Here is a 23039-nt window from a genome sequence, read left to right on the forward strand (position 1 = left end):
TGAACTGGGGAAACAGAACACAGAAGAGCCACGGGGGTAAAGCAGACGTGACGACAAAGGTCAGGGGAAAACTCACACTGTCAAGAACCTCAGTGTACACTTACGATAAGGACCCTGGAAGCAGATTAATGTGCAGCCACTCAGAACTATGTACAGGTTTATTAATAAACAAAGCAACTTGATGAAAACAAGGGAACCAAAACTACAAACTCAAGCCAGGGAAAAACTGGGAACAGAAAACCCTGGAGCGCCCGTAATCTGGACTGAGGGAAAACTGCAACAGAGAGGAGAAACACAATTACTAGAGTACTGAGGAATGGCACGTAACAGCCAGAAAAAGTTAAACGTCAGGGCTTATGATTAGAGCCGGACCATGAAACTCAGAGGGGGAAGAGTCCATGGAGGGAGTCTGAGGAGGCAGGAACGAGGATGGGAGGTGAACAGGCATGGGGACAGGCAGGTGGCAGGATTCCAGCGCCGAACGTCCTTCCCTAAGTACATAGACACAAGATGAAGATGAATTCCGAAGTTCTCCAGTAAATACAGAACTTACGAAGAGCCTAGTTACCACCGAGGGGTGACTAACGGACTGGCGAGGAGCAGCCATCTGCGCCGGGTGAAGTAGTCCCCCGGCGATTGTCTCGAATGGGATGCAGGTGTGTAGGAGATGGCGCAGCCCGAGGGTGTGGAGCCCATCTATGCCACTCCATGACCTTAATATGCTTCTTTAGCCACACCTTTGTTCCTCTGCAGCATATTTTAAGCCACTGTCATGTTGGAAGTTCCATCCATGACCCGTCTTCAGTATTCTGGCTCAGGGAAGAAGGTTCTCATCCTAGGTTTTATGGTACATGACCCTGTCAATAGCCGCTCAATGCAGCGAAGTCCCCTGTACCTAGCCCAAAGCATGATGTTTCCACCTCCGTGCTTGACTGTGGGGAGATTTTCTTTGGGTCATACTCAGCATTTCTCTTCCCTTTTGGCGTCATCTGACCACAGCACTTTCTCCCAAGGCTTCTCCTCCCCCAGGATGATCATGTAGGTCTACAATCTTGTCCCTAACATCCTTTGACCGTTCTTTGGTTGTGCTCATGATGGCGGAGAGGTTTAAATGAAAGAAACTGATTCTGTGTGCTTTATACACATAATGAATTGAGAGCAGGTGAATCTGCTCTTGATTGATCGATGTATTGAAATCTGTGTGTCACATGGGAACGCAGTCAGTCTGCAGGAGCCGGATTTCTGGTTGGGTAGAAATAATGTTTATTTCTCTAAATGACATACAAATGAATTCATAACTTTTATGTTATTTTTAAATGTATTTATTTATTTGAAAATTAGAGGCTGTTCATTTTTTTGCAAGTGAGCACTTCCACTTCCAGCAGGGGATCAAATAATTATTTCCCCCACTGTAGTTGACTTGTACAGGTAATAGTATTTAAGTAAATTAGGCTAAATAAAAATACAAAAAATTCTCAAAACTGGGGCACATTTTTGAATGGCCTGTTAACATTAACCACCATGAAAGCCATATAATTTGGAATGTAACAGAACAAAAGTGCTCCAAATGGCAAGAACAACACAAACAAGCTAACTATCTAAAACTCCACCCCTGTTAAAATTACCACAGAGCACAATATTTGCCATGGAAATTAAATATAGTTTGACATTTAAAATGAGCAGCCAGCTTCAGTTGCAACACATCAGGTGACTGTGAGTCACTTCATTTTTGGTATTTCTATTTTTGGCTCCCTTTCTCAGCCCTTAGATTGCCTCTTTGTTACAAGCAGCTGGTATGTTGTCCTCCGTTATAGAGTTTAGCAACTTTTGCCAATGATTCTCTTTGCTTTGTAATGCAGTATACTACTTTGTTGACATTACGGTGGATGTCACTGGACAGATCAAGAACGAATCTGAAATCATTGCCTGGGTATGTAACATGTACGACAGCAGGCTTATTAAAACACCAGATGTAATGCTTAAATCCTGTCAGCAAACCATATGCTCTTTTCCTCAGCTCAAGCAGGTTTTCAGCACCAAGCTGGAGAACTGCGTGCCTCCAAACCCTCCAGAAACTACTGCCACACCGACCTCCCCACAAACTACACCTGCAAGTACTGTCAGTGAGACAACACAAGTGGCCTCATCAACACTGAACACTTACAACAGCACAACAACTGCAGTAACCACATTACAGAGCAATAGTACAGGTGCAACATCCACGGCCTTAGAAGGCAACAGCACTACAGCAGCAACACCTACGGGAGGCAACAACTTCACAACCACTGCAACAACATTACAAGGCAACGGGACGACTACAACAGCAACACCAACAGGAGGCAACTTCACAACCACTGCAACAACATTACAAGGCAACGGGACAACTACAACAGCAATACCAACAGGAGGCAACTTCACAACCACTGCAACAACATTACAAGGCAACGGGACAACTACAACAGCAATACCAACAGGAGGCAACTTCACAACCACTGCAACAACATTACAAGGCAACGGGACAACTACAACAGCAACACCAACAGGAGGCAACTTCACAACCACTGCAACAACATTACAAGGCAACGGGACAACTACAACAGCAACACCAACAGGAGGCAACTTCACAACCACTGCAACAACATTACAAGGCAACGGGACAACTACAACAGCAACACCAACAGGAGGCAACTTCACAACCACTGCAACAACATTACAAGGCAACGGGACTACTACAGCAGCAACACCAACAGGAGGCAACTTCACAACCACTGCAACAACATTACAAGGCAACGGGACAACTACAACAGCAACACCAACAGGAGGCAACTTCACAACCACTGCAACAACATTACAAGGCAACGGGACAACTACAACAGCAACACCAACAGGAGGCAACTTCACAACCACTGCAACACCATTAGCAAGAAAAAGAAAACGGAAAAGAAGCTTGATACGTGTAGCTCGGGACGTTAGTGGCAATGGGACACAAAGCAGGTATGAGTGCAACTATTTCTATCAAATAAATGAACAGATGGAAAATGAGATTATGAATTTTCATGGAGCACTTTCTGTAATATATTGTGGCAACTGTGTTGTCGAACCCACACTGTGAAGATTTGTTACGTTTATCATTTAAGGTGAGATTACATTCTGTCATGGTCCTGAGTCTGAGGACTCAGTGTTTTGTGTTTCCTTATGCTTTTGTTCATTCCGAGTGTGTATTCTGTTGTGATTTTGCCATTTGTTAGGTTTCTGTTCTTTGCCTGCCTGCTCCCACTTCTCTGTGTTCCCTCTGTCTGTCCATGGTGTTATTGTGTCTGCTCATGAGTCTGCCTGTCATGTTCAGTGTCCTGTCTGATTCTCTGTGTCTGTTAGTTTCCTGTTTTATTCTGAAAGTTCATGTCTCATGTCAGTGTGTTCAGTTTTACCTCTCCCCTGTCTCGTTAGCCTTATTGCTCCCAGCTGTGTCTCCCTCCTGTGGCCCATTCCCTGATTACTCCCCGTGTATTTAAGCCCTGTGTTTTCCTGTGCTCTCTGTCGCGTCGTCTGTTTAACGCCGTGTCTGTCTGCATCATTCTGTGTAACCTGGTGTTTAGTCTGCGTCTCTCCGCCATCTTTCATTGTGTATTTTGTTCCTCCCCCTGTGCGTGTTTGGTTTAAGTTGAGTTCTTTAGTTTTCCCCAGTTTAGGTTGGTTTACTCCCCGCTCTGCTCCTCCTGTTTTTGTCCCCTTATCACCTCTGCAAATAAATATTCACTCGCACCCCAGTCAGTGCCTGCATCTTGGATCCTTTACTCAATTCACCACACGACTGCTGTGCAGCCGTGACACATTCAGAGTTATTGTAGTTTTGTATTTTTAAAATGTGGTTTTTTTGTTATTTCATTTTCGACTTTTTGTTTTAAATCAGTTTAGTTTCACTTAGTTTCTTTGTTTTTTCATTTCAGTTTAGTTTTTGTAAAAATATTTTGTTTTAGTTTAGTTTTTATTAATTTCATTCTTAGTTTAACATTTTTACCAAACTAAAAAAAAGCTCAAACTAAGAATTTTTTTTAATTTTAGTTCGATTTCCAAGTTAACAAAATCTTTTCAGCTAGTTTTTCATTTTTTCACATTTTTTACTTTTATTCTAGTCATGTTATAGTTTATTATTGTTAACAAAAAGTTTTTTTTCACATCTGCTTTTACTTTAGTTTTAGTTTAGTTTTAACTTTGATTATTTCCTTTGCTGACAGCAGCCAAAAGTTGCAGCTAATGAGATGCCTGCACACTGAATTTCCAATATTTCCCCCCTCTTGTATCCCCTTGAATAAGCATTAAGCAAAATAAGCAACGCTTGTTTGACTTTTTCATAAAGCTGGAGATCATATGAGCAGTTGCACAATCAGTCCTAATTCCACTGAGATGACGAATCATATCAGTTAGTCCTGACACCCATTAACCTTATCTCCATTTACTTTTCAGTTCGAACACTAATGTCATAAATACAACGGGCCTATTTCAAGTGAGTGAGCACATAATTGTGTCTGTAGGTTTCTGTAAATGAAAAAGATCACTTGAATTTAGCCTGATTTGTGTTTTACCAGGGAATGGAAGTGTCATGCGTGACAAAAACTGAAATAAGGTAAGTGAAGTAAAGACATTCAAGTCATTGAAATAAGCTTATCTCATGATCCCTACATTAACACTGATCTTATGCTGCAGAAACACCACGTGCTCTGTGACGCTGAAGCTGAGTCAGGCGGTGTCTTCATGTTGTATCCTCCGCACTCTCTGCGCAGCCACTAACACTTCATCTGATTTTTACGTGCTGGGGAAAAAGGCAGATAGAGTGGGTGAGTGATGCATAGTTACCTACCTGATACGTTTGCAGGATGTTATAAAAGTAACAATGTAATAAATCCTCTGTGTCGCTTAACAGGTCAGCTTCAAAATGTGTGCAATAACAGCAGCACAGTAGAAAACAGCTGCATTTACACTGGTCAAGACAACGCAGCATGGTAAGATCCTCAGTACGGGCAGTCTGTGCTTTCCCAAGTGCTAAATGTTAACTGATTAATCAAAGATAAATTATACTTTTTAAATTCATACTTTAGTTTTGTGAAATTCCATGTTTGTTTGTTTGTTTTTTACAGTAATGAGTCTGCAGCTGCATATGTGGTTCCACCAAGTAATTCAACTAACTGCAGTGCAGGTGAGCTCCAAACTATTCAATGTAAGCATAGTTAAGCTCAGTTTAAATGGACCAACCATGAAAACAAACAAACAACATCATTGCATCAATACATGAATTAGACTGTTACTGCTACTGAAACCTGATGAAGCAACACACTTGTGTTAAAAGACACCAGGAAGTACTTCAGGGCATGTCAGGAAACACACATTTCAAAAGAATAATATTAATTAAGTCTCAGTTACAGTTAACATTATACCTGGATACCAAATCGTGTGGACACGCTACAGAGCATTTGCGGATTATATAGGATTAATTGTTCTGTGAGTGTTTTAGCAGATGCCTAAAAATAGAAAATGGTTAAAAACCCTGTTCTGTACAAAGCATCTGGTTAATTTAGCTTATCATAATAACTGGAAACATAAGGAAACTCATTAAGCTTTTGATTGCATGCCAGGTTAGCCAGCAGCTCGGGGTTGCTTCATACTTGCAACACAGACAATTAAAAACTGAACAAATAAGATTGTAAAAAAGCAAAATGCACAAGATTCTTCTAAATATTTTTTCTAAATGTATTTTTCCCTTAAAGTGTAAAAGTAGAGTCTTGAAGGTGCCTTGATTCGATCCACACTGTAAACCATCATGCTTTGACTTTGTTTCAGGCAACATCACCACAAGCAACTGCAACTGCTCTGACTACTGCAGTGGATCAGGTTAGTGTCACCTATCAAAACCATTTGCATTATGATGTAAATCACACAGTCTGAAAGCTTGGTGACTTGATTATCTTTCCTTTTTTTTGTTTCTTTGTTTTTTAGATGCATACTACACTTTTAATATTTCCATACAAGATCCCAATATAAACTATTTAAATGTCACCAACCTGGTAATCTTCCATTCACACAGAACACAAATACATATAAATAAACAAATCATTAATGTAAAAATCATATGAATAAATTCTTGGAGCATCAATGAATCATTAATATCTTCAACTGTAACAGATTTCTCAGCTGCGACAGCTTCCACCTTGCTCTCCAAGTGTAGAGTAAGTTTTGTTTTTTGTCACCAGTTTTTAAATAAATAAATACCTTTTTATCACATGTAAAATACAAAAAATAATAACAATCTTGTAATATTCCCTTGCAGAGGTCTATGTCCAGTGTCCATTAATGCATCTGAGTACAAGGTATTCAACCACCAAATTATGATATTATTGCCTTCATGTTTTTCTATCTCTGTTATGATGATTTAGGGCCAAAGCAAGTTTTCAAAATGTAAGTAAGGCATTTAGGTTGCATTAGGGAAAAAGATAACCTTAAAAAAATCAATTAAACTGAATTGAATTTCTTTATTTGACTTAAAGGAGATTCAATCTATTCATCTAGATTAACATCTTTTGAGTTGTTCATTTTTGAAGATATCAGCTGTAGAGATGTCATTTTGTCAGTAATGTCTTTTTGAACATTACTGACTTTTACCCCAAAAATACTCCAGTTTCACATGACAAGAAACTCACCATGTAATGGAATCTCACAGGAAAAATATAGTTTATGTCCAAAGGAATTTGCATTTCATGTGTTATTATTATATTAACACGTTAAAAATGTTTTAGTAGTTTCCTTTATTACGTTCATTTAAAGTTATTTTTCTAAAACTGACATTTCTACACAGGACGCAAACGTGGCATGTGCAAGCACGTCAACAAAGTGAGTCCAGCTATGTTAGAACATTTGTCTAAAACTCACATTAAATCTCACTGCTGCATCTGTTGCATTTGAACACTAGGCTAAAATTGTTGTTGTTGTCTTTTTGTTTTTTCCGTTATAGCCTTCAAAGCTGTAGCGTGATTCTGGCCTTTGCCCGTGAGGTCCCCGTCTGTGATGTAGCAAATGCTGTGGTGTATCTGCTTCAGTCTAAGGAACAAATCAGTTTCAGCGGGCATGTGATCCGAGCGGGTGTGTATACTAACCAAAATAAAACAAGATGAGGACTGAAATATCAGCTCAAGCAGTCAAAAAATAAGTGACGACTTGTGCAAAGCTTGTGCAAAGCTTCTCATTGGTGCTTTTGTGTTTCCACAGCAATTTGTGGAAATTTACAAGCCAATGTCAGCCTGCAGTCTGAGTTCACATGGGTCAGCACGGACATAAAGCCTGCAGATTTCTGTGCTGCAGCAAAGTCTAGCAGCCTCACTTGGTTTGTATGACCTTAATATCCTGCACACTAACCACATTTATACAAAATGTGCTGCAACAGATCAAAAGGATCCAAAGTAAAATGTTACTTCTTTATTTCTTTTTAATAGTCAAAAACAAAACAATGTGGTTATGCAGCTGCAGGACAGTTGTGATCTTCAAAACGTGTCTACCACCACAACCAGCCCAAATGTGACAACCGTGCAACCAAACAGCACTGCCACCAGCACCACCAACAACAGCACTGCCACTACCACCAGCTCTGCTAATAGCACTACAATTGCTGTAAATGCAACTTCAATGCCGCTGAATACAACACAAGGAGTGAATCTAACCACCACCACCAGTGCTGCTAATGTCTCAGTGCCAGCAACAGTCAACACTACTACAACTACAGCTATCACTACCGCTAATAACTCAAGTACGGGTAACACAACTACAACCAAGTCTCCTACACTCACCGTTACTACAGCCACCACAAATCCGAACACTTCTGTGACGACAACTGGAAGTACAACAACAAATTCGTCAGGTTTGTGATCACTTCAGTTGCGTGCACAACTCTGTGGCAATGCTTTCCTTATCATAGCGTCACTGTCTCGTCAAATTGTGTTGACAGCAGCTGAGGCCCAAGCCAACGCACTGCTTGACGAGACGAAAGACGTGTCCAAACTGAACTCCAGCCAGGTGAATCAGCTGGTGTCTAAGCTGGAGGCTCTGTTATCAGGCCCAAATGTCAGCATAGGGCTGGGGAACACATCAGTCAACATTGTCAGCAATCTCCTGGGTGCTTCTCCATCTGTGCTGTCACAGTCCTCCAACAGGTTACAGATTTATTTATTTAGTTATTTATTTATTTATTTATTGTGGTCTTTTTACATTAATATTTCATGGGGTGGACAATGCATTTGACCCATACTGTTTTTATTTTTATTTTACTCACAACAATAACCAGATATGGGCTCTAAAGAACACCAACAAAACCCCAGTTTTCCTCTTCCATCCATAGGAGGACAAAACACCTCAATTCCAACTCTTATTTTCATCTTTTTTTAACCAGTAATATTGCTTCTTGTTGTAATTAAAGAAATGACACGTACTATTATTTATTCATTTATTCTCACCAGGATAATAGGGATCGTTGATACAGTGGGGCTCAAGCTGGTTGTTGGAGGGACGGCTCAGACCATTTTGTCCCCGGCTGTTGCTCTGTCAGTGAAACCAGCAGATGGCGCCAACTTTCAGAAAACAACTTTTTCCATCTCAAGCCCCACCAATGTGGAGGTAGGGAAGAATAACTTTCACTTTTGTACAAGTGCTTTGTGTCTCATATAACACAGCATTTCCAGCTTTGTCTAGAGAAGCCTGTAGAAGATATTTAGTGCCTTTTTACTGTCGATTTAATTTTTTATGATTATTTTAACAGGGAGGTTGGAGTAATTGTTTTAGGTTGTAATTGGCATATTTAAAAGAAGAAGAAGAATATACTAACTCAGATTTTGTGTATTTTGTGTATTTGCATGTGTAGTTCAGATTAAACTAAATTTAAAACTACATTTATTTATTTCAGCTTTTCAGAGTAAAGTGGTTCAGTCAAAAACAGGATCAATTCATAAAATACAACAAATTGGTTTAATCGTGTGACTTGTTTTTGCTTTTAAAAACACAACCAGGTGATCTAGGTCAGAAATTCTGACGGTTTCTTTTCCTCACAATGACATGACATGATTTGTCAGTAAATCCCTGGATTACACTTGTGAATGTGGGTGTAATACTAAATGTTTTGACGAATAAGCAGCCATTTTGCCACTATTTGGAAGAACAAAGCTGCTCCTCCAAATAGTGATCTCTAGTAGAGAGACGCCAGTTGCCCCAAATAGAAAACAGGGTAAAAAAAAAACAAACAAACAAAAAAAAACAACTCTCGGATGATCGAGTCTGTTAAGCTTGAGGCCCATATGTGTTACAGGTCCGTGGGAATCCCAGACTGAGAAGGAGCGTGACAACAAACTCCTCGATCCCTCAGGGCTCCGTCACGCTGCCTGCCTCTCTCACTCAGAATCTCACATCTCAGGAACAGCAGCAGGTCTCCAGAGTTCAGTTCAATTTCTACCAGAAGAGCACCGTATTCCAGGTCTGACAGTTCAACCAGCAGTCCCCTTCTTATTCACCACTAACAAAAACGCCAACTTACATTATTTTTAATGTAGTGTTTTAAATCTGATACTTACACACTCTTTACAAACTTGTTTTGTTGTCTCTAAATGGCTACACAGGACAAATCCCTGGGAGTACGCAGGCTTAACAGCGGGATCCTAGGAGCAAGTGTCGCCAACCTGTCAATCACAGGACTCCGAGACAATGTTATAATCACCCTAAAAAACCAAGAGCCTATTCCGGTAAGCCTGGTTTCACCAACTGTCATTTAAAGGCAAATTAAAAGGAAATGGTTGTGTCCTCATAGAGAAATTTACTTCTGGAGGAAGCATTGCCTAAGGGCTTCGGCTACAGGTATAACCAGACAAACCAAGCCAGTTTGTAGCAGCGCACACATGCCGGAGCTATATGACCGAGCTACACATGTGTGTGTGGTTAAATGTAGCAGCAATAGGCCACAAACATGCTGTAAAAGCAACACATCCTTAACAGAGAGAGGGAGATAGAGAGAAAACTATCATGTGCAATTAAAGATGATAAACTCTTTTTCTCAAATTACAGGCAAATTTTGTGGCAACGTGTGTTTTCTGGGACTTTGCATTAAATGGTAAGTTGTCCAGCCATGAGTTAAGAGCTTCAGTGAACACAAACAGACGTGTAAAAACACGAGTCGTGTTTGTTTTCTGCCCACAGATGGATCGGGTGGCTGGAGCTCAAATGGCTGTTCTGTCCAAAATAGCACAGACAGTGAGACAATTTGTGGCTGCAACCATTTAACCAGTTTTGCCATCCTGCTGGTAAGATCACCAAAATACATTTTGTCATGTATGTTGTCATGTTTGGTTATTATTCATTAGAATAATAACACTTTTGGGGGGCATCTCCTTCATAAAGGACCTCTCCAGGCAGCCTATAACCAGTCGTGTCCAGAGCACCATCCTTACCTTTATCACATACATTGGCTGTGGAATCTCTGCTATCTTCCTGGTTGTCACCATCCTCACCTACTTGGCCTTTGGGTACGTATAGAAATCCAGAAAATAGATGATCTAGATCTGTTATTCATTACTTATTGCTAAAGCTCTATGAATTTTTTTTTTTTTTTTTTTGCTCGCTGAGGTATTTTTTACATGTTGTCTTCATAATTTCGCCTAAACAGCAAGTTGCGCAAAGACATCCCATCCAAAATCCTGATCCAGCTGTGCTTTGCGCTGCTCCTGCTGAATCTGGTCTTCCTGGTGGACGCCTGGCTGGCGCTCTACCCAGACGCCGTGGGCCTTTGCATTTCCACTGCCTGGTTCCTTCACTACTTCTTGTTAGCTGCCTTCACATGGATGGGTCTCGAGGCCGTCCACATGTACGTGGCACTTGTGAAAGTCTTCAACGTCAATGTATCGCACTACATGCTGAAGTTCTCGCTGGCTGGATGGGGTATCCCGATGATCGTGGTCATTATTGTCATTGCAATTGACAAAAACAACTACGGTCTCGTTTCCTATGGAAGGTTTAGTGATGGCACTACTGATGAGTTGTGAGTACTTTATTTGTAATCTCATTATTGCACATTATCCTACATAAAATCCATGATATAAAACCTCAGAACAACCTTTAATTCTCCTCCGACTCTCCCACAGCTGCTGGCTGAAAAATGACATCGCCTTCTACGTGGCAGTGGTGGCCTATTTCTGCGTCATTTTTATATTTAACTTCATCATGTTTATTGTAGTTATGGTCCAGCTGTGCCGGATAAAAAAACAAAACCCTCAAAATCTCCAGCACCGCAGCACACTGCAGGATGTGCGCAGTGTGTTGGGGATAACCATCCTGCTAGGCCTCACGTGGGGCTTTGCCTTTTTTGCCTGGGGGCCCGTTAACCTGGCGTTCATGTACCTCTTTGCCATCTGTAACTCCCTGCAAGGTGAGCTGACATTTTCTGAGCTGGTTTGTGAAATAATGGTGATTTCACTCAAATCTGGTCAGTTTACATAGTAATTCTGCTGTTTTCCTTTCTTTTGTCCTCAATTTTAACCAGTTTTTATTGACGTCATCCTCTTCTCTTATTTTAACAACAAAAATACAATCGCATCTTTTTCTCTAATTGGTTTTTAAATGCTCCTCTAAGTAACTACTGCACTGTGAAACGTGGCATTAACAAACACGCTTGTTTTGTAGGTTTCTTTATATTCGTGTTCCACTGTGCAGTGAAGGAAACCGTGAGGAGGCAGTGGAGGATCTATCTGTGCTGCGGCAAAATGAGACTATCTGAGAACTCAGGTTAGCGGTGTTCGTTTTATACTGTGTGCCTCAAACTGGTGAAGGTTACTCCTTTATTTGGTTTCATTTAAGAAATAAGTTTATCGACTGTGGGATTGCGTGGGTTCTATCCGAGTACACGTAGACATGCAGTTAGTGGGGTTAGCTGAATTGGTAATTCTAACTTGTCCATAGGTGAATGTGAGTTCAAATGGTTGCCTGTCTCTATGTGTTAGTCATGCAACAGACTGGTGACCTGTCCGTACCCTGCCTCCTGCCCTAAGACAGCTGGGATAGGCTCCAGCGGAAGAGAATGGATGGACTGTGCGATAATTGCAATTCACAATCACGTTTACCTTCATCATGTGGGTCTTTTTTTTAACAGAATGGAGTCGCACTGCAACACAGAAGACAGCAAAGAAGTCATCGCTGACCAACAACACATCTCTTCATTCCAGTACCTCACGTGGCAATAACTCTTCCAGCTCCTCTTTCCTCAACAGTGACATTTCAGAACAGAGTGATGGGATCGGTACGAACTGACATTTTTGCGTTTCTTCTGTCATTGCTGCAACTCTTAGAATATATCAATTTCCCTTTTTGAAATAATGACAGTAGCACTGTTTTACAGGTAGCCCATATGCAGACAGAGTAATCACAGCAGATGAAGACTCAAATATGGATGTGGTCCTCAACGAGATCAACATGCGGCACAGACACTCACAAACTTCTTGATAGTGGAGGGACAAAGCCGCCTCTCTCAGCGCTCTATATATTTATACAGCATAGCTGTATTAATCATGCTGCATTTCCAGTTAGTGTCCAAGAGAGCCGTGACAATGTAAACAGCATGCACTTAAGCAGGATGTCTGGAAAAGCCATTGGAGCGTTTACCCTTGATACAAGACTTTCGATTCCTCCACTGATCGGACATTTGGTGGCACACATACTGTCTTTTACATTCAAGTGAAATTAAAGTTTTCACTGGTCTCTATTGCAGTGCTGTAAAAAGTCCAACCTTACTGCTTCCAAAGAAACTAATAGGGCAAATATCAGCCAAATGCACTTGATTAACTGGTCATCAGAAAGTTTGAGCACCTCCATTAAAGCAGAAGCTAGGTCTCTTTGCTGGTGGGGCAAAAACACTCGACTCTACAGGCGTTGGTATGTTCAGGTAATGACAGTACAGTCATACTGGTTCAGACTTTTTTCTGACTTGTTTGGAAGAGTTCCTGAGAGGAAGTGTGATCTCTAGAAAAAGAATACAGCAACACAGCTTAGGTTTGCAAAGTTGCATCTGGGGGAAAAAAAACAAACAAAAAAAACCCACAAGATATGTCCTTTGGTGCTAATACGCCGTGTTTGGTTTTCACCAGAGATGGCACCGTGTGTTATGGCCAAATACCTCATACCATTGTCAAGTACGGTGGTGGAAGGGTGATGATTTGGGCTTGTTTTGCAGCCACAGTACCGTTGAATCAACTAGGATATCCTCTGCATATGTTCAGGACAATAGAATACAGCAGAATAATGAATTGAAATCTAATCTAAGGAAGTATTCACCAACAGCAAAGATGATGGTAGAAGTAAAAGTTCCCTGGAGGGACCTCCCAGCAAATTCCTCCCAATGTCAGACCATGCAATACTCAAACTGTGAGAAACTTAAAAACAAAACGGACTCTAGCATTTAACAGGCTGAGGCCTGTAAAGACTGAAGTATGGCTTGTTTGGAAACATTGCTAGCAGAAAACTTTCTCCGTAAAAAGAATATAGCAGCACATGTTAGGTTTGCAAAGTTGCATTTGAATGAGTAATAAGAGTTCTGGAATAACAATTCTGTATACAGTACCAGAGTACTCTGGAGTCAAACTGATAAACGTCACTAGTTAACTACTGGGTTAAATGGTACACCAATTAAATTAAACCAGTTGGTAGTTTACCAGAGTTTTCATAACACACCACACAGCGTCACTAGTATGGCATCTGTGTAAACATGTCACAGAATGAGAAACCCAATACATTCTAAGCAAATGCAAAAGCTGCTGCAGCAGTTTGACATTTTTAACCTCTGCCTTATTTTTTAGATTTGATTAGTTAAGCTTTAAGATTTTGGCTGACAAACTGGTACTTTAAGTTTTGGACAAATATTAGTTCTTACGAGGAAAACAGTCACGTTTCCCGTCTCTTGCATTTTTCTTAAGATAACAGTGATCAAGAGGAATGAGTCAAACACCACAGGTATGTTCCCCCCAAAAACAGTTTAATCATAGATGGTCAAAATCATCTCAAGCAGGAAAGGACAGCATTTAATGAAATAACGAATAAATAAATGTCCCACAGGGTAGATCAAATGTGCATTGTACTGTATATGCAAGCTACATTCACCGTCCTTTACGTGCACCTAATACAGTCTTAACAAAAACTTTATCAGGCAAAAACAAAAAGGTGCCGATAAAACATGACAAAACAGCACAAGCAGAGGTGGCAGTAACTTTGGAGAAATAGTTTCCCTTTTAAAACACTTTGATTTAAGCCCCTCAGTCCCGCTGGGCGTGACCACCTTAATACAACCTGAAAGAAATCACATTTGAAAGGCAGCAACAAAAATGAAGCATAAAAGTGACACTTTGGGTATGCTGCACCTGTGCACTGGCTCACGCAGAGGCACGTTCATTCAACTTCATAACTCAAGATTACAGAAAATGAGTACATATGTATGGGAAATGAGTTACTCCACATTATCAGTGTATAAAAATCAGTGTTCCAACAGCTCCTTCAGAGCACATGCAAGTGGACATTTATAAGGAGAAAAAAAAAACAAAAAAAAAAACCCTCAAGTAACAAACAATACAACTGACAAGTTGTAAAATTAAAAGAATGGGGATGATAAAACTGCAATTATGCCTCGAGGAGAACTGAGTCAGCTATAGAAAAAGAAAAAAATATATATACACATATACTCTCATAACTTAACCACACCAACTTGACTGGTTTAAGCTGGAGTGTTTTTCAGTCAGTGTTTGTTAACTGAAAACAGCAAATTAAATTACTTGTCTTAGTCAGCAGAAGCTCACCAATGTGCACAGAGGTGTGTGAACAATTCAGACTTTGGAAATATCTGAATAGTTCCTAACATTTAAAACTAAACTGAATTTTGTGTGGCCTCCAATTTTCAGGCTGCATTCAATTTGCGTACAAATGAGGGGGTACAGAAGAAATTAGGAGCCTTCACATTCCAGCTGCTGAGAATTTCAGGAGATAACTTGTTTACTTTTTCCAAGCGGTGTAAAAAACCCATCTGATAGTTTTGAGTTAAGGACTACACATGTACACAAAAACAAATAAATGTTAGACTGGATTGAAACTGAGCTAGATTGATGGGGAAGACCATCTTTATTCACCTGCATGTGGCTTTGGTGTGTTAGTAGACTGTTTTTCAATTAGATCAGTGGTGTTTAGAGTGCATAGTGCTGCAGTGCGTGCAAGCGGCACCTGCAGACAGACGCTTAGACTGGATTATTAAAATCAGATGGTCCTAATGTGCCTGCTAACTAAACTACACTGGCAGGATCAGGTGACCACAGCAAGCAAATATCCCAATTTTAATAATCAGTCCATATGCAAAGATGACCTTTGACAGTGCCTGAATGTCTGGGGTTTTGTTTGGTTGTTTTTGTTTTTTTAAAGCAGACACTTTGAATTTCTCCCTCACAGTATAAGAGCAAAACACCATTATTTAATTTCTCTAATGAAAGCAGAAATGATAACCTAGCCTTAATACTTCAATTCAGTAAACATTTTTATAAATTATGGGACTTGATAGAAAGGATACTGCTCCAGGTAGGATGGAACACACACCACCTCTTTGCGGAAGTCCACTGGACACGAGAGCCTTCCCAGCCGTTCCTCAAACAGATTCAGTGCCTCGGTCAGATTTGCGCTGTTGCCCTGATGGCCAGCAGCAGAAAAGATTCATGAGACTCATACAGATAAATAATTAGGCCCTGACACACAGTAGAAATGATGCTTGGTCATCGCATGAAGTGTTTCAAATAAATTAATATTTAGTTCACCTTTAAAAACAGTATTGACAAAATCCCCCAATCATGAACTGTATGGTAAATTAGGAGCAGACTCACCTGTGTGAAATACTTTCCACTGGGATGCAGCACTTTTATAGATAGATCTAAAATGAGACGCAGGAACTCCCACGTAGAGTCTACAGAAACCAGACAGCATGTGACAAGTTAAACATTTCTTCACACTGCACCTGTGTGCCACCTTTCCTGATGTATGGCTATTGTTATCAATACCTTCTTCTGGCGAGGTGGATATTGGGATTGCAGTGAGGTCATTAATAACATAATCAAATGTCCTTCCTTCCTGGACATACTTCTTCAGCAAGGGAACACAGTCCTGAATTAATATCTGCAATCCATGAGACGAGGAGATTATTCAAAATGCATCTTCAATTTACCCCTGCTTCAAAACTTTTGTCCTGCCTATTGCCGCTTTAAAAATAAATATTAATAACGCAAAACACATTTTGAGCAAATGTGCACACACACACACACACACAAAAAAACAAAAACCACACCACACAATTCAGCACTCACTTGGTAACAGTCTCCCTTCAGGTTGTCCAGGATATCACCACAAGTCTTCCTCATGTATTTTTTGCACCCATCTATCACCTTCTGGTCAATGTAGAAGCTTTATTAAGGAACAGTCAGATGCACACACAGAATTACACTGAGAATAATGCAAATCTAAGTGTGGAGATTTGGAGTGATCTAAAAAAAGTGAATGTTTGCTTTAATATGAACAAAGTCACTCAAATGAAAGCTCAGTAAAGGATATCTCCACCATGGTGATCATCTTTGGCTTTTGTTTGACCAACTCAGCAAGTATTCCTCCATCACCTCCTCCTAAAATCAGCACTTCTTTTCCAGCGTAGTTTTCTTTTCCACTGCCTGTGATGGCCTGGGTGTAGGCAGAGTCACTCTCTGCAAGGTCTGCAAGAAAAATTTGTTTTTAAAGGCAAAACAAATAATTCTTATTAGACTGACTCTACTAAATTAAACAGTCATTTTGAAAAAACAAAATCTTGTGTGCAAGCAACATGCCATGATTTATATACTTACTAACGTCTCCATCCAGAACTAGAATATTCCCATACTGCTGTGAGTGCAAAATCTTTATGTTTTGGTATTCAGAATCCTCTTCATACACCACCTTGTCAATGTCATACTCAATTAGTCTGCCATCGGCTGTGGGCCAGTAGCGGTCAACTTTTGCTCCTCGCAAAAGGGCTGGAAGCCTTTTGGGAGGTGGGGGGGGATAAATAATACTGCACCATGAAGTACGATACATTTACAAGAACAATATAGTGATACTTACTTTTTAATCCTTGTAATATTGCCATTTAAGAGAACTTTCAGCTTATTTTCCAGTGCATTCAAAAGCTGTGGAGTAAGAATAGATGCAGCTTAAACTTTCACCAAATTTGTGAAAGGTTTCATATTGCTACACAGACAACCCTAATGCAAAACACATCGGGAGTAAACAACACCATAGTTGGTGTAATTTAACCCTCCGTGTATGCACTAGCATTTAGGGATGTGAAAGTGTTTGAATACAGGAAGCCAGTACACAGACAGTAACTGTAAGTATCTTTTGACAGGCACTAAAGATGCCTATGGTCAAAAAGGGTTGGGTTATCATTATATAGTCCCAGAGATGTTTAACCTTATTAGTTTCAATGTTGGTAAAAACAATAACCCTGTGTATGCTCTTACATTGTCTAGCTGTGCAATGTCATCATCTTCGTAAAACTGCAAATCAACTGTGACCAGCCCCTGGGAGTGCACACGCAGGACAACAAACCTGAGAATTGATGTAGGAAAGAGAAAACGATGCAAAACAAAGTTAGAGGAACACTAAACTAAAAACAAAAAAAAGCCACTCAACGTGTGCAATGCGACCTCTCAGAGGAAGCTGTGAAAAGTTCCTCTGTTGCAAAGAAGTTTGAAGGGTAATATTTTTAAAGTTTGAAGAGTTAACTGAAACATTCCTGCAATGCTGTCCAACTAGAAGCATGCTCAGGATTTATCAGGAAGTCTATCAAGAAGCCGTAGACATTGCTTAGAGAGTCAGACAACACACAAGTTTTAGAATTCTCCAAAGACCCACATTTGGTGAAAACACATCCTGGCTTTGGGATATTAGTACACTTATTTATTAGGAGTGCAATGATACACAAAATTCACGGTTCGATTCGATATTTTTTTGATACAAAAAAACAAAAACAAAAACTGTTTATGCCTTTTTAATTTGTCATGTATTAAAATTATAAATACATATTTTAACTCAAAAGTACAGTTTTTAAATTTAATGTCGCTGAAACAACAAAGTAATAAAAAAATAAATATATCTGATTGAGGAATCACTCATCTTTGGAAAGGAGTTTGTTACAGAGAAATGGCTCTTTCCAAAATAAAAGCTATACTGTACGCTTCTTCTGGGCTATATTCTCAGCAGCATATTAACCCTTGTATGGTGTTCGGGTCTGTGAGACCCGTTTTCAGTTTTTTTCAAAAGAAATTAAACAATTAATTATTTTTTCAACCTGAAATTCATTGGCTTTGGCTTATTTTCTGTGAAGAACATAAATCCAAACTAATTTTCAATGACCTCATACTGTACCTCCCCCCACGCATTTACATTACATACAAGGTGTTCGGGTCCACTGGACCCAGGTCTAATAAAAGTGTTGAAAGTGTAGGTCCTGTGTTCCCACACTCTGTCTTCCTCCTTTCTGGTGCTGCTGATAGTGATTTCCTCCCCTCCTGCTCCGCACAAAGTTGCAACATTGTTGAAAATTCAACTATCAACACCGTCTGCTCTGACATTCCCACACATTTTACCCTCTTTCTTGAGGGATCCAAATTTTATTTTCTCATACCCTGTCCCACCTGCAAATTAGGGGCATAATACTATAAATAAGACTTTGCCAGTGTGGTTCCTTATCCCAACTGATCAAGATGGCAAAAGATTATCTGCTGCGAGGGCCATCCAATTGATTTTGGAAGAGAGAGAGGCTTCGAACGATGATGTTGACAAAGAGGTTTCAGAATATTTAGCATTTCTGAAAATTCAGAGTCTGACAGTGACTTTGAAGAAGAGGATGAGGTTGAGCACCATTTAGTAACAAAACGAAGACGAGTACCCCATCTGCAGCCAGCTCTAGGACCAGAACAAGCCCACCAGACAGCAAGTGAAGAAATATGGATGTCAATAACTGGTGAAATTGAATGGTCTTCTTGCCCAAGAAATGAGCCACCCTGCAGAGCTGTTACTGGGATAAGCCAGGGCCAACACGGCTGACAGTTACTCATGTGCAGGACATCAAGTCTTCATTTGAGCTTTTCATCCCAGATTCCATCCAGAAAATTATTCTGGATTGCAGTAATCTAGAAGGAAGGTGTTTTTTTGGAGAGAGGTGGAAGGAGATGGACCAAATTCATCTAAGAACCCCAAAGGCCTACTTTGGGGTTCTTATCCTTGCAGGAGTTTTCAGGTCCAAAGGGCAATCCACAGAATCCCTGTGGGATGCAGAAACCGGCAAGAACCTTTCCGTGCATCAATGACTCTGGAAAACTTCCACAAAATTTCCAGGATTATCCGTTTTGATAACCGAGACGACAGACCAGCTCGACGGCAGAGAGACAAGCTAGCTGCCATCAGGACAGTGTGGGATAAGTGGGTGCACCACCTCCCCCTGTTTTACAACCCTGGGCCTAATGTCACCATTGATGAGCAGCTGATCCCATTTAGTTGTGGAACATATTGCTTCACATGTAAATGTGTTGTGTCTTACCACTCACTCCACTTGATTATAACTGATTTATGTTTTTTATAACATTTTATAAAAAAACAAAAAACGAGAAGCACATTAATTCATAAATGTGATCTAACAAAGGTAAAGGGAAAAAATTAACCATGTTTGCTGTTCATATGGCTTGTAATTGGGATGAAGTAAACATCTGTTTAGTAATTTAACATAAAATTGTTTGATAGTGTTAATTTGGAAAGCCAAAACTCTAGCGGGTCCACCAGACCCATGAACACTGGCTGAGTAACAAAAATATGAACACCACACAAGGGTTAAACATATCAGGTCCCCATAAGGAGAATCATGTGCTAACAAATGACTCGGGTCAAGTTTGTACCATGCGTGCTTGTTGTTTTTGTCTGCTTCCACTTGTCTTTGCATTAGGATGATGTCGGCGTAAATGTGCAGTCATATTCGTTGTGTTCCCACTAGTGCTGTCAGCGTTAATCTGAAATGACATTAACGCGGATCGCCCCGTGCATGGGGCTGGACGGCCAACACGTTAATGAGAAAACTGCGCTAACGCACTAGTTCCCACCAATGTAATTGAGCATTGGGTGGCACATCCAACATACTGTTTTACTTTTGTCCATGACGCGCTTACCTTCAGGGTCATACGTCACATGAAAACTAAAATGGTTCCAAACGCCAGGTCTGAATGAGGGTGGGGGAGGTTCAATTTGGCATGTTGCAAGGAGAGCTTAACTTCTGTCTCGCTAGCTTGCCCTGCGCTCAGTGAATCTGCGTTCGATTACTCCGCCTAGGCTGCACTGTCGAGCGCAGATCCACTGAGCGCTCAACACAGACAGCATCGTCAGAAGGAAAGTTGATAAAATAAATGTAAAAATTTTGTATTGTTCGATACATATGCGTACCGAAAGCACTGCATCGAACGGTTCAATATCGATATTAGTATTGTTGCACCTTTATTATTTATTTATACAGACACAAATCTGATTGAAGACGAGCCAACAAGTACCCTAGCCAGATTAGCTTTAAGCTATCACATCCTAATACACAAAATGTTTTGCCCAATTAGGATTTAGTAATCCAAGTTTTACTGCTAAAGAGTTATAATTAGACTGAAGGAGTCACTTTTGTTTGTGAAAAAATATTGACCTTACCTGCCATTCTTGCCCACAAAGGTAGCAAGATAACCATGCCCGCCTGTATCATGAATAGTCTCTGTCAGTTCCTGTTCATGAAATATAGACAGCAGACCAGACACTGTCGAGGCAGGGTCAACTGAAAGAGGGAGCAAATAAATCTGATGTGAACAAAATATATTAATCAAATACAGCTGCACTTCACTTTCATTATCATATACTCCATTTATTATCTGTGACAAACTTTGGTTCCTCTAAACAGACTTCTGAAACAAAGGGTTTTTAAAAAGAAGAGAAAAAAAAAAGCCTAATGACAGTTTGAATCTTCATAGCTTCATTCTCACACCACTATCAGTTAATGGTAAAACCACAACAATGGCAGACATGCACGTCTTCCTGGATGATTTTAAATTGGACTATAAATGTCTGGCAGAGCCCTCAAAGCGCACGGGTGCCAATTTACTACATGCGTTTACTGATTATCGAGTGTTAACGGGGTCACAGACTTAGGTCGACGAAAAGCGCGTGCTGCATGATTAAACAACGATTACTCACACTTGATGTTATAATTTATACTTATGAAACAGACACACCTGTATAAGTCCTATAAGTCATAAAACAAATCCGCATTATATTAATTCAAGCTGTACTTTTCGCAACTATTTGATGAGATCGCTCGGGCCCTCTGTTATTGATTACAGAGACTTGCTAACACGGCTAGGCTAATCATAGCCATGCTAGCCAAAGCTAACTGAGCTCTAATTAGAAGCTTATGCTGCACTGACAGTGATGTGACTTTGGTTTCAACCGTAGTTGCTTGCGCTGCTTTATCCACAAAGATACCTGCTAAACAGACATTTACGCTGACCTGTAAATATGTGCCACTGACATTAAATATGCATACTGATGTGACAGTTCACGAGCTAATAGTGGCCTACCAGTGTCAAGCCGTACCTGCCTACGGACAGGGGTTTGTACTGGTGGGCACAAGCAGCATAGCACTAGGGCACATGCATATAGTGCCTAAACATGGGCAATGTACCAGTGGCACTTTATAATCCTGGCAGTATTGACTATAAATTAGCAGGCCAAAACTAGCAGGCTAGCAAAGCATGCAGCCCTGATGCATAACGAAATGTAACAAAAGACCTTCCTACAGTCAGCTATGCATCACCTTCCTCCTACCTGCTGTAGAGAGGTTGAAGTCGAGAGTGTAATGTCGGACTGCCATGTCTCACTACAACCGTCATCCATGCCTGGGATAGCAGACTGCGAACCTTTATCTGCAGAGACAGGGGGCGGACCCTGTTACCGCTACAGACTGCACTTGCTAAAGTGGGCAGGGCTTCTGCGATGACCGTGAAGTCCTATTGGCTGCGGCTGACGTCAAGGTGGGGATTCACTACGTCACCATGCGTTAATCAGGACAAGTGGGAATTTTGATTTTAATATCATTCAATCAGCGACTGTTAAAAGTTTCACAGTCATTGCATTGAGCGCATGATGTTACACATCCTATAATCAAACAAATCTGCACATATTGTTACCATCTGTCCCACTTCGTGTGTGACTGTACAGAACTTTTCTCTTTTATCATGTCCTACAACGCATAATGGAACAGTATCTTGTTTTTTAACTGACTCTAGTTTACAAAAGGGGAGTCTCAAACATGAAAGATGGACATAGTTTCCAGATCTGCAAAGTACAGCCAGCAAACCTGAATCTTTCAAACAACCAGCAAGCCCTCTGTAACAAGGCCCTGGATTACAAGGGGCCACTTTTGTACTCTTATGATTATTCTATATTTGTTTTTACTTTATTTTTTATCTTTATTTCTTTGTATGTTCTGTTCAACAATTTCGTGCATATGAAGTATAGTGACTAGTTTTAAAGATATATTTCTTTTTTGTCACTTTACACATCATAAAAACACAATACTGAGCTACAAAATACACACAGGACTCCTACCTAAAGGTATTGAATATGAAAATGTGCATGCACGCATGTTTATTCTTTCTTTACAAGTTTGTAAAGAGGGCTGATCTGAGATATTTAGACAGGGCGGGGGACGGACTGTTGCACATGAGGTGCCGTGTTACAAATTTACATTTCCATCATGAGGGCAGATATAAGTAAACAGGTGCGGGGTATTGTACTTGGAATACTTCCTCAGAATGCTGTAGGACAAGACTTTGTATTTTGTAGGCTCTAACTGGCTGCCAAGAAGACTGTCCTTGTCAGCAAAGCTGCATATGACT

At 40.4% G+C, this 23039-nt stretch overlaps 2 protein-coding genes across 2 annotated transcripts; one reads left to right on the forward strand and one right to left on the reverse strand.

Moving 5' to 3' along the window:
• Window positions 1–1852: 1852 nt before the first annotated feature.
• LOC146624129 (uncharacterized) lies at window positions 1853–12556 on the forward strand (the record flags this gene model as incomplete). The annotated part of the gene is made up of 27 exons (XM_085364880.1): window positions 1853–1930; window positions 2018–2994; window positions 4465–4504; window positions 4587–4624; window positions 4705–4835; window positions 4922–5000; window positions 5136–5194; window positions 5836–5886; window positions 5992–6059; window positions 6178–6221; window positions 6323–6362; window positions 6848–6882; window positions 7004–7131; window positions 7258–7372; window positions 7482–7903; window positions 7991–8195; window positions 8499–8655; window positions 9341–9505; window positions 9648–9770; window positions 10090–10135; window positions 10222–10325; window positions 10423–10547; window positions 10688–11059; window positions 11163–11446; window positions 11701–11802; window positions 12167–12313; window positions 12413–12556. Coding segments are annotated over 27 exons (4239 nt in total), but the record flags the coding sequence as incomplete, so codon positions are not given.
• A 1473-nt stretch (window positions 12557–14029) lies between these two features.
• On the reverse strand, window positions 14030–22095 carry sms (spermine synthase). Its single transcript, XM_085364472.1, has 11 exons — window positions 21967–22095; window positions 20800–20920; window positions 17580–17667; window positions 17182–17246; window positions 16926–17101; window positions 16640–16796; window positions 16398–16485; window positions 16095–16209; window positions 15921–16000; window positions 15614–15729; window positions 14030–15079 (listed from the first exon to the last, which is right to left on the reverse strand). The coding sequence occupies exons 1-11, from the start codon at window positions 22010–22012 to the stop codon at window positions 15049–15051; spliced, it is 1083 nt and encodes a 360-aa protein (XP_085220598.1). The 5' UTR covers window positions 22013–22095; the 3' UTR covers window positions 14030–15048.
• Window positions 22096–23039: the final 944 nt, after the last annotated feature.

Source organism: Diplotaxodon limnothrissa, linkage group LG10 (assembly GCF_057381915.1).
Source record: "Diplotaxodon limnothrissa isolate DT_005_m linkage group LG10, D_limnothrissa_male_GT1.1, whole genome shotgun sequence".
Classification (NCBI taxonomy): domain Eukaryota; kingdom Metazoa; phylum Chordata; class Actinopteri; order Cichliformes; family Cichlidae; genus Diplotaxodon; species Diplotaxodon limnothrissa.